The sequence below is a fragment of the Rattus norvegicus genome, chromosome 5, assembly GCF_021556685.1.
Source record: "Rattus norvegicus strain SHRSP/BbbUtx chromosome 5, alternate assembly SHRSP_T2T, whole genome shotgun sequence".
NCBI lineage: Eukaryota > Metazoa > Chordata > Mammalia > Rodentia > Muridae > Rattus > Rattus norvegicus.
The window spans coordinates 146,883,293-146,895,827 of NC_141538.1; the positions used below are offsets into that span (position 1 = coordinate 146,883,293).

A 12,535-nucleotide genomic window follows, 5' to 3' on the forward strand; every position below is an offset into this window, starting at 1 on the left:
AGCAAAACTTCCCCTTGAGGCTGGGTGCCAGTATCCAGGTCAGCTTGGATGCCAACTCTAGGGTTGTCACTGAACAAGCCACTCGGCTGGGGGAAGTCCACCATCGTCCCAGAGTCGTGGCTTCTTCCACTTTGAAAATGATGAGGAAAACCATCTTCCAGCATCCAGACACTGCATGGGCAAGTCAGGAACACTAGTTTACTCCCTGGTACCTGAGGCTACCCCATAAGGGATAGCTACATTAATTGCTATTAGGAAAAGATACGGGGACAATATGGAGAAAAACAAAGCCAGCAGAGGGGCTTAAGCCATGACACTCGTTGTAGCCTCACAGTCTTATGAGATAAGCTGTGCCCTTGGGTCTCGGCACTCTGAAACCGTGGGGGAGGGGGCGTTACTCTCTCCCCGTCTTTCTAACACAGAGGCAACAATGTATCCCTGAGGTATTACTGACTATTGAGTAGTGGCTCTCACCCATGTACCTGTCTCTGTGAGTCATGTACCTGTTGGGAGCCTTCCAGTCTGGGTGACTATCCAAAGCCCTTGCTTCTAGGTGTAACAGGAGACTGCGACCACGGCTCACTGCCCATACCACCCTTGCCTAAGGTGACATGGCCACCCAGTCCCATGTATGAATGATAAGTTATCAGGAATTTTAAATGGACAGCTGTCTGCGTATGATGTGCCCGCCAGTCAGGCTTTGGGCTTTGGTGGCTTCTGATCATAAGGGGTCCTCTGGTCCCCTGTCCTCCTTAGCATCAGTGTCCTGCCTTGTGCCCTGTTTTGACAGAAGCTACTGTGACTATGGAGATCCTCCTACTTCACTCCAATGTTCAATCAAAGCCGTGACCATACCTTCTGGAACCACTGAAACAGGTTCATGGTAGCCTCACCCCAATCCTTCCTCCACAGAGCACCCAGTGTGGCCCTGCTGTGGTATAGACCAAGTCATGTCCTCGTGTGGCTTCCTATCACACTTAGAATAAAGTCAAAATGTCACATCATGACCCAGCTCCCAGTGCCCCAACCCAATGTCTTTCTCCACTCTTCCCTGGCTCAACTACACCATCTGTTCTCAACCTGTGGGTCGAGACCCCTTTGTGGATCCAGCGACCCTTTCATATCACCTAAGACCATCCTGCATATCAGACATTTACATTATGATTCATAGCAATAGCAAAATTAGTTATGAGGTAGCAATGAAAATAATTTCATGGCTGGGGTCACCACAGCACGAGGAATTGTATTAAAGGGGCCCAGCATTAGGAAGGTCGAGAATCTGCTCTACACACTGCTATGGTTTGAATGTGAAAAGTCCCGCACAGGCTCACGGATTTCAGCACTGAGTCTCCAACTAGCGCCTCTATCAGGGAACGTTTTGAAAGCTTTAAGAGGTAGAACCTCCCTACAAGCAGCATGTCACTGAATACAGGCCTTGGTATAGTTGTCTCACTTCCTGTCCACTCTCTACTCCCTGACTTCAGACGCAGTGTGACCAACTGCCTCTCACTCCTGCCTCCATGCCTTCCCCACCAGGACGGACTGATCCCCTCAAACTGAACCCAAGTAGACCCTATCCCCCCCCCCCAAGTTACTTCTTGCCAGATATTTGGTCATAGAAACAAGAATGTGAGCCAAGACACACACCAAGTTCATTAGAGCCTTGGACCTTGGGCCTTGGACCTGCACACCTCATGTTCCTTCCTTGACGTTCTTGTCCCAGACAGAATAGGCCTGCCTCGTCTGTCATCTCGAAGAAACCGCTCTTGACCACCTTATTTAAAGTATTATTAATTAGTAGGTATTAATAGGTAAAGTAGATATTAATAGGTATTAAAGTAGATATTAATAGGTATTAAGGTTGATATTAATAGGTATTAAGGTGGATATTAATAAGTATCAATTATTCTTTGCTTCCAATTTAGCAATATTGTGGTGCAGTGAGCAGGCTGCATCCCTACTATGTGCTACATAGGTGTTAATCTTTGCTTCCAATTCAGAGGCGGTGTGAGCAAAGTGGGTAGACTGCACACCTACTATGTGCTGCATAGGTTTTAATGTTTGCTTCCAATTCAGAAACTGTGGTGAAGTCAGCAGGCTGCATACCTACTAAGTGCTGCCTACACGTTAATCTTTGCTTCCAATTCAGAGACGGTGTGGTGAAGTGGGCAGGCTTTGTCTGCTGGTGCTTGATGCATGTGGTAGCAGGAAGTTGACTCTAATATATATCAAGGTTTCCTCTCCCTCCTCACTTCCCACACGAAGCATGTGTGGAGTGATGGTGGCCCATTCCAAACAAAGTCACTCAGATGTTTGCTCTCTTCCCACAGTGGTGTCCTGTGGCCATCCTGGCTCTCCACCTCACGCCCAAATGTCTGGAGACAGCTACATAGTGGGGGCCGTTGTGCGTTACAGCTGCACGGGCAAGCGGACTCTGGTGGGAAATGCCACCCGCATGTGTGGACTGGACGGACACTGGACAGGCTCCCTCCCCCACTGCTCAGGTATGAAGTGTGGAGTATGTGCAGGTGACTGGTAGGAGCATGGTCCGTGAACAGGAGGCCCTTACAGCTTAGGAACCTGTACCCCATCTTTCCTATGACAGCATCTCTAGAAAGAACTTAAAGCACACTCTAGCCTTTCATCAATTCTTGGCCCAAACAGCCAATAGATTGCAAAAATAGGGAAGGTACTGCTTGAGGAGGTCTACCTGGAGCTTTAGTTTTATCTAGAAATCTGAGTCCATGCTCCTGGGGACGGCGGTCCAGTCTGTCATATTTGTGCCTGTGACTTTTTCTCCTCTGTATCAGGCTCTCTGGGACCCATCCTGCCTCCTTCGCTCTCAACAGTATCTAATTGAACTTATCCCATGTCCTGATTAACACTTGGGATAGTCTCCACCCTGAGACACCAGTACCCAGGCATGTCCTGTTACTATATTCGAAATCACTAGTCTCTGACATGAGAACTCTGACATCTTATTGAAGTAACAAAGATCCTATGTCCCCCGGGCATTGGTGACACACCTTTAATCCCAGCACTCATGAGGCAGAGGTACATAGATCTCTGTCTACAGGGTGAGCTCCAGGACAGCCAGGAATACACAAAGAAACTCTTCTTGGGGCTGGAGAGGTGGCTCAGTGGTTCAGAACACTGACTGCTCTTCCAGAGCTCCCATGTTCAATTTCCAGCAACCACATGGCGGCTCACAACCATCTGTAATGGAATTTGATGCCTTCTTCTGGCTTGCACTCATACACATACATACATACATACATACATACATACATACATACATACATACATACAGCTTTTAAAAATTCCCATGTCTGCATTCCCTAAGCAAGAAATTCATCCATAATGTCTTGCAACAGAACCATACGTCTGAAAGTGAATTGTACAAACAGTAACAGAAACCACCAGGCTAAACTGTGAGCAGCCCCAGCTGAGTCTCTTTTGACGTAAACCTACCTGGCGCTACCAAGGAATGTCTCCAGGGTGCAGCTGCTCCTGTAGCCTGAGATCCCCAGGGAGCCCACCTTCCCCTTACCAATCCCTAGCCCTTCCCTCTTCCAGATCCTTCCTACAGGTAACGATCCCAACCTCCTCGTCACACAGAACCCATCTCCCTGTAAGACGCACAGCCCTTGTCGTTCAAGCTTCCAGAAGAGCCTGGTTACTTGTGTTTAGGACCCTGATAGACTATCGAACCAGATATTTATTAAGTTTCTCCAAAAAGGAAAAGATCTCAAAACAACTGTGCAGAAGGGCTCCTGGCTTCCTGCATTAACCCCAGATGAATTGCTATGACCACCGACAAGCACTTCTGGCGTTCAGCCTTGTTAAACTCATGAACCACTCAAAAGATGAAGTAGATAAGACTCCTCATGAAGCATGAAGATGCCTTTAGCCTGCTAGCAAGGGCCCTGACTACTTCCTCTGGGACTTGTAGGTGATATGATTGGAATATAGAACAGGAAAGACAGTCATGTACACAGAGACCTGAGGTATCCAGAGCAAGTTCCATGAAGAGGGGGCGTACAAAGGAGCCAAGGGGGGTAGTCATGAATCTCTTCCATAATAGTATTTGCACATAGTGATTCTCTAGTCACTCTGGGATGATGAATTTCTTAATCTTTGATCTACTCTGGGTGTCTTTGCCATGGAAAGAAAAGTGCCAAGCAGTGGAAAAGAAACAAAAAGGTCCCTCAAAGGACTTCCAGCCCAGTCATCTTCTGGGGCACAATGTGAAAGTGAAAGTTCCTTCTAACCCAGAGAGTCACTTCCTTCTCTGGCATCGTGCCAACAGAAGCATGGACAGTGTTAAGAGCCCATTCTTGTCCAGAAAACTAAGTGAAAGCCTCCCTGGCTGAAGATGCATATGTTGTCTTGGACATGACAGCTCATCTCCTGTGTGTCTTTACAAAATAATGCATTCATTAGTAGCCCATGCTTTTAACCCCAGCACTCAGGACACAGAGGCAGGAGGATCTCCATGAGTTCGAAAGCCACCCTGATCTACGTAGTGAGTTCCATAGTATCCAGGGCTACACAGAGAAACCCTGTCTCGAAAAACGAGAGAGAGAGAGAGAGAGAGAGAGAGACAGAGACAGAGACAGAGACACAGAGACAGAGACAGAGAGACAGAGACAGACAGAGACAGACAGAGAGACAGAGAGAGAGACAGAGAGAGACAGACAGAGGCAGAGACAGAGGCAGAGACAGACAAACAGAGACAGACAGACAGAGACAGACAGACAGAGAGAAAGAGAAATAACACATTCAAGAATTCCAACTTTTGAGCCTCATCCTATACAATCAGTCTTTGAGTCATCAGCCCCTGATTAGGAAGGATATAAAGACAGTTCAAGACCCACCTCAGGTGTCCCTATGTTTGCTGATGTACCTTCTCAGTACAGAGTCACCGCTTGTATGTGCCCCCGTGGTGTAGTCTTCTGTCCCAGATCTCCATATAGCTCATAGATCGACCCCCTGGTTTAATAGGCATGGGACTGGAGAACTCGGCTCTCCTGCCTGCTTACGGCAGTGTAAGCATTAGGCTCTAGCTGAGGTAGGCAAGCCAGTGTGGAAACAGCCTTTCACCATCAGGGGCTCTTCTAGAACCCAGCACCAGCTGTGCTTCATCCTGGAAAACTCCGAAAGGCAACAAAATCCAGCCAAATGTGATAAGCTTTCTGTTTTCTAAACATCGTAGTTTGAAGGAACCCCGTGCTTTAAGGGGGAATGACGAACGTAGGGCTACTTCATACTCTCATGGTCTGAGACTACACAAAATAATTCTAAGCCTGAAGATGAGACAGCCACCACGGGTAAACCATGCCAGAGTTAAGACTGAAACATTTTTACTCCAGCTAACCCAGTATAGTTTAGAATGCTACCGTTCAACGCTTACACATGTGGGCCCATGACAGCACAGACGCCACCAAAGCTATCATCTTTTCTCTCTTGACAAACCACCCATTCCAACATCTTCCTCCCCTGTGGGCTCTGCAGAGTGTCTCTATCCCTCAGACACTAGGTCCTGTGGCTCTGTCTCCTGTTGTCTGCCCTCCCTCACTTCTTGCTTGGGTCCTTCAGCACTCTCTTGAGAGGGTTCGTAGCATGTCAAAAGCCAAGTGAGAGAGTGTAGTATAAGGAAGGGATAGGACAAAAATGGAGTGATGGGGTATAAGGCACACAAGCCATAGTTCACCTTTGCGAACAAAATAGTGAATAGAAAATCCTCAACTAAAAGGCAAGGATTAATCACTCCAAATAGTTACCATTTCCTCATAGTAAGAACATGGACCACATATTCACCAAGACATCATATGCAGCTGATTCTTGTATACCATTATTAATCATTACTTATCAATTAAAAATAAGATGAGACTTGAGAAGTAGCAGATGCCTTAATGGGGAAAGGTGTTCACCACCAAGCCTGACAACCCGAGTTCAACCCTGGAACTCACAGTGGAGGAAAGAACTGTTACTTTGAACTGTCCTCTGATCTCCACATACGTGCTGTCATTCCCACATCATAGTCCATCACTGAAGGAAGTCAACCACGGACTCAACCAGGGCAGGAACCTGGATGCAGGAGCTGACATAGAGGCCATGGAGGGAGACTGTTTACTGGCTTGCTCAGCCTGATTTCTTATAGAACCCACGACCACTGGCCTAGGAATGGCACCACCCATAGTGGGCTGGGCCTTCCCAGATTTATAAGTAACTAAGAAAAGGCTTGCCTATAGCCCAGTCTTATGGGAGCAATTTCTCATTGAGTGCGTCACCAGACAACACACACGCACACACATACGCACACTAGACAGACAGTAGAACGGATGGACAGACAGACTAACTGAAAAATTTTAAAGTAGTAAAAAATAAATAAAGGCTAGGATCAAGTTCACGCTGAGCTGTGGGAAGGTAAACCCATGGTAAAGAGTTTGAGTTTTATCCTGTCAGCACTAAAATTCCTCCCCCCCGCCCACAGAGGTTTTTACAGGAAAAAGAAGGGTCATATGACTGTTCAAGATCAGCGATTGTTAAGGTTGGAGACTTAAGCTTGGAGAGATTCAGAGGAAGGGAGAGTGGTGTGGATACCAGTGGGTACCACTGGCCAGCAGGTGTGGGAGGGGTGAGGCGAGAGAGAGAAGCTGGGGTGTGGCAGCCTGGACCATCAGAGTTCTAGCCTGATAGGAGCTGTCCTTCTTGTGTGGTTCCCAAGGACTTGAGAACCATGTTTTCTAACTACTGAGGTCTACTAGTGAGGTAGAGCCACTCATCCTAACATTTTTTTCTCCTTGGGGTTCTGTAGAGTATCTCTATAACATGGACCCTGGTTCCCCCAGGCACTAAGTTTGATGGTCTGTCTCCTGTCCACTGCCCTCCCTCGCCTCACCTTTCAAACACCACCACAGTTTGTGCAGACACTGGGCTGAGCACTTTGTCTTGTCACTTCCTACATCCACAGAGTTCCTTGCTTCCTCCCCACCAACAGCCTATCTCTTCCTCTCCCGAGACTTCTGCTCCATTTGCATAAAAAATCCCTCATTGCTTGCTGTGTTCTCCTCTCACAGGAACCAGTACAGGAGTTTGTGGTGACCCAGGGATCCCAGCCCACGGCATCCGGCTAGGGGACAGCTTTGCCCCAGGCAGTCTGATACGCTTTAGTTGTGAAGCTGGCCACATGCTCCGGGGATCTTCAGAGCGAGTATGTCAAGCCAATGGCTCCTGGAGTGGGTCACAGCCCGAGTGTGGAGGTAATGGCTCCTCCCCCTGCCCCGCCCCAGCATTCCTGCTCCCAGTCAGGACCCCAATGTCCACCCTTGGGGACTGAGGACATCAATAGACAGCTCATGTCTATTAGTAATCAAAAGATACTAATTTTATTAGTAATCGAAAGATAAGTAAGCTCCCCACCCCCTTAAAAAAGGAAAAGCCAAAATACACTAAAAGACCTCATGGATTATTAACCTTCCATACAGTTTGCTCAGCTAAATGTTACGATCTGTATGGGAGACACAGTGCTGACCAGAACAGACCCACTGCATGGTGGGAATTCCTGCATCCTCCCAAAATTCATATAGGCTGAACTCTGATCAACAACATAGTGGGTCCTCTGGGAAGGAGCTGAGTCACAAGGGTAAAGCATTCATGTCAAGCTCTCCTGCGAGGGACCCAAAGAGAGCTCTGCCCCTTCCTGCTGTGTGAGAATGCAGTGCGATGCCATCAGCCATGAACCAGATGGCTGATTCTTGCCAGACATGGAATGGGGCCTCTTCATCTTGGGCTTCCCAGCCTCCAAAGCAGAAAGTGAATCTCCAGTCTGTAGAAGCTGCCTGGTTTATGGTGTTGTGTTATAGCAACCTGGATAGACTGAAACATGCATCTTAATCAGTCAGAGTTTGCAGACCAATGCAGGAGATAGATGCTGGACACGCAACGGACCAAAAGAAATATAAATTCAACTTATGGATGAGCCTCAAGAGTGTCTTCTAAGACAGTATCAATAGGGGAAAGCCACTCCTAAACTTCTGGGGAGAGAATTCTAGCTTAAAACATCTCTTTCCAGAATCCATCCTCTTCGCAGCTGTCCCCATGTCTGTCTCTCTGTCTCTAAAGCACAGCTCTGAACTATCCTTGGAAAGAAAGAGTTTTAACAGCTCTGAATGAGGTTGGAGAAGAAAATTAAGGAGATGAGGTAAATTAACTATGTAGGAAGGTGGGAGTGAGCCATGTACCACTGCCAAGCCTCGCTGAGAACTTCTGTGGGGAGAAGGGTCAGTCATTCAGTGAGGAAGTAGTCAGCCCCAGACGGACCAACCAGTCTTCCCACATGGTGCAGGTATAGAGTGCATGGGAGTTAAGAGTGAGGCTTCTTCAGACAGAAAAGACAGTGGTTGGCTGATAGTGGCAAGGGGGCGGGATAGTGGGCGGGGCAGTGGGCGGGGCAGAAGGAGTAGCACAGAGTGGGTGGTGCTGAGGGAGTGGGACAGAAGGAATAGAGGGGAGGGAGAGGGGCAGGGGATGGGGCAGTGGTTATGATTAATCTGGGCATCTAAGCTGACCAAGAAAAGAGTGAGTTCATAGGTAGAGTGAGAGACAGGGAAAAAATGGTAGAATCTACAGATCGTAGAAGCAGACCAAAAGTCACCAGAGAACTGGGCCCAAGGGGAATAACAGACAGAGCAGGAGCTGGAAGCCTAGATGAAATCTTCCTAAAGAGCTAGGTGATGTGTCCAGGTCTCCTTTCTCAAGGTGTTATTTGGATTCCGTTGATTTTTTTTACTTATATCAAGAGAGGTGTGGGATGCCGCGAAAGTGCACCCCAATGGGTAGAAGCTTTTGTGATAACATTCAGATCCTAGGGTGGGGCCAGCCACATCAACAGGAGTCTGGTCAGAAATCTGGCAATTAAGAGTTGGGCCTGGAAGTGAATGTTAGGGCTGTCACCATCAAGGCTGTCCTCGAATTCTGATTTTAGACCCCCCCCCCTTCCCAACTGCTCCGTTCTCAATGCTTTCCTCCTTTAACTGTTACACCCATGCTCTCGTTTTAATTCGTGTTTAATGTGCGGATTTCTTAAGAACAGACTTGAGGCCCCAGGGCGGGTAAGAACGCATGCTCTCCGAGCATGAGTGCATGAGTTCAAATCCCCAGCACCCATGTAAAACGCCAGGCACAGCTCTGAGTGCCTGAAACCACTGCACTAGGAATGGAGACAGGTGAATCTTGAGAGCACGGTACTGTCATCAGGTGTTACCAGGACAGCCAGTTCAGAGGTGGGATAAACAGCCAGCATCCTCCTCCTCCAGCCTCTGCACGCATGTGCTCGGGTGCAGACACCCACGCATTCACATGCCTGCATTATGCACATACGGCACCATCGTCCCCAGAAAGTACAGACGTACGCTCCTTAAGTGCAGGGAACATAACTTGTGTCTCAAGCTCCTTGACAGCACAAAGACCCATTGGATGAAGGAAACCGAGGGCCTGCCCGCTCTGCTAGCGATACAAAAATTACGTGTAGACTTTACCCTGGGGCTGCAGACATGCCGTTCGTCATTACGAAACCAAATCAGCTATTAGAATTATGCACTGTCTGTATAAAAATCCTGGCGGGCACAAGTGACCCTAAACTACATATCAACTTGGTGAATTCATAATTCAGGGAATTATTTCAACTATCTGGCCAAGTGGGATTCGGCCAGGGTTTTATATCCTAAAGACAAAGAGAACCACAAAGAATCCTCAAACTATTTTCAGCCATCAGGGTATCAGAAACTGAATTGGACCAGCAGGTCATTCTTCAGGGACAGGTCCCTGAAAGGAAAGACCAGGGGTTCAGAAAATACATAAAATAGGCATTTGGCGGTCAAGAGGCTTTAAGTCTTATGTCAGGCTTACATCAAACAAATTTACTAAGAAGTGCAGCGTTTTAAATACCGTTTTCAGGGGGTGGGGAATGGGACAGAGAGTCAAGCAGTATGCACAGAGGGGACACAGGATATCTCACATGTGCCATGAAGGAGTGGTCAGTGGCCTTGGGAGTGATAGCCATATTTCCTTAGAGAGGAGAGCTGAGTTCTCAGGATGAAGTCACAGCTCCCCAAAGTTCTGGTCCAGGCCATTTCTGACCTTGCCAAGTGCGTCCCCTGCTTCAGACAAGGAACTATATTCCTCATTCATACCTCAGAGCCTCGGGGAAAGCCTGAGGCTGCCTGGCTCCCAACAGAAATGATGTGGGTATTGTTATTCAAAAGCCATCCCATAGGAATCGTAACCTAGAGAGGCGAAGCAGATAAATAATTATATTTACTGTTGTCAGAGCCAAGAGTTTTCAGCACTTAAAAATAAACAAGTAGAGGCTAATGAGGTGGCTCCACAGGTAGGAGTGCTTGTGACACAAATATAAAGTTGTGAGTTCAAGTCCTCCCACACCCACAATTAAAAAGTATAGACAGGTGTGGCCGTCCACCTGATGATGCCGGCGTTTGGGGGGGGGGGGCGGCAGAGAAAGGAAGACTACGATGGCTTGCTGGCCACCACCCTAGCTCCGGGTTCAGTGAGAGAGCCTGTGACAAAGAAATAAGGAAGAGGACGATAGAGCAGGACACCCAACACTGTCCTCTGGCCTCTGCAGGTATGCAAAGGACACATACATCTGTGTGCACACCCGTGGGCACATATACACGCATACACGGAATTCATAAAAAAACTTCAACACTCTTGATTTACATATTTTCAATTCGAAGAGTTGTCTATGCAGCCCAACCATCTAGGAATCCATGGCTGTTCAGAATTAGAGAAGCCGGGGTCTTTGGAGCGATGGTTACAGAGCTGGGTTAGTGAATATCAAGATAAACCTGAAGTATTCTGCCTCCCCAGCAAGAAACCCACTAAAGGTGAATGGGATCCTGTGAAAGAAACTGACGTACTGAAGAGGCTCCCCTCAGCCACGTGAAACAACGTCAGGGTAAACAGGAAGAACAAGAGCAGTGGCTGCTAACATGCTAACTACATTTAAGCCCAGGAGTTCAAATGTTCCTAAATAAACTCACCTTTGAGGAATGCTAGCACACAAACTTGCTATTCTTATCCCTGTTTTTTGTTTGTTTGTTTTTTTTTAAATGGGGGTGGGGAGTCTGGTATTGTGCCAACCTTTCTCTGTGAACTGTATTACAAGCTAAGTCATGATCTGCTGCAGAGGGCTGGGACTGTGTTGGCTCAGTCACAGATGCTAGCCCCTTGCTCCCATGCTTTAAACTCCTCTCAGTGGAAGCCAAAGACCAGAGAAACCAACAGGTCAACCAGAGATGGGGAGGGGGGTGGGGGATGGGGGAGACAGAGACAGAGAAAGACAGAGAGAGACAGAAAGAGAGGGGAATTGTGATGGTGTCAGGAAAGATTTGGGAGGAGATGGGGGAAGAAAAACTGGGATCAGAATATATTATATGGGGCCAGTGAGATGACTCAGCTCTTAAGAGCACAGAAGTCCTGAGTTCAATTCCCAGCAGCCACATGTGGCTTAGGACCATCTATAAAGGGATCTGATGCCCTCTTCTGGTATGCGGGTATATACGCAGCAGAGCACTCATACATAAAATAAAATAAAAATTAAAAGATGGCTTTTAAAAGATTATATTGAGCAAAAATAACTTTATTTTCAATAAGAAATAAATAAAATTTAAAAATAAGAGAGTGCCCAGACCAAGAGTCCCATTAGCAACAGCATCCTGGAAGAGTGTTAGAAGGAGCCCGATGTAAGTATTATCACAGATGGGAAAATGTGCATTTAGAATCAGGGCTGGGAAGGTGGCTTGGTCTGTAAGGTGCCTGCTGGGTAATCATGAGGACCTGACTTCAGATCCTCAGCCCCTGCATTAAAGCAGGTGTCTTAGTCAGGGTGTCCATTGCTCTGGAGAGACACCACAACCAAGGCAACTCTTATAAAGAACAACATTTAACTGAGGCTGGCTTACAGGTTCAGAGGCTCAGTCCTTTATCATCAAGGCAGGAAGCATGGCTGTGTCCAGGCAGACATAGTGCAGGAGGAGCTGAGAGCTCTATGTTTTCACCTGTAGGCAAACAGGAAAAGACTGGCTTCCAGGCAGCTAGGAGGAGGGTCTCAAAGTAGTCCCCCACAGTTACACACTTCCTCCAATGTGGCCACGCCCACTCCAACAAGGCCACACCTCCTAAAAATGCCACTCGCCGGGCCAAGCATATTCAAACCACCACCACAGGAAGGGTGGCTTGTGTTACAACCTCAGTGCTGGAGAAAGGAAGAAGCAGAGACAGAAGAATCCTTGGATCTCACAGGCCGGCCAGCCTAGACAGATTGATGATTACCTGAGAGACCCAAATTGATGATTCCATGAGAGATCCTGTCTCAAAAAGCTAAGGTGGAGAGTAATGGAGGAAGAGCCCTGATACCAACCCTTTGCCTCCACACACAGGCTTCCACATACACAGGCATGCAACATGTGTATACACACATACATACACACACACACACACACACACACAC

General features: G+C 47.6%; 1 protein-coding gene across 3 annotated transcripts in view; it reads left to right on the top strand.

Moving 5' to 3' along the window:
• Positions 1 to 12,535, top strand: part of Csmd2 (CUB and Sushi multiple domains 2) — a 569,250-nt gene that overhangs the window by 533,422 nt on the left and 23,293 nt on the right. For all 3 annotated transcript variants that reach the window (XM_087548710.1, XM_087548711.1, NM_001446899.1), the window contains 2 exon segments: positions 2,331 to 2,504; positions 7,083 to 7,265. In XM_087548710.1, coding sequence (XP_087404836.1) covers positions 2,331 to 2,504; positions 7,083 to 7,265 — 357 coding nt within the window.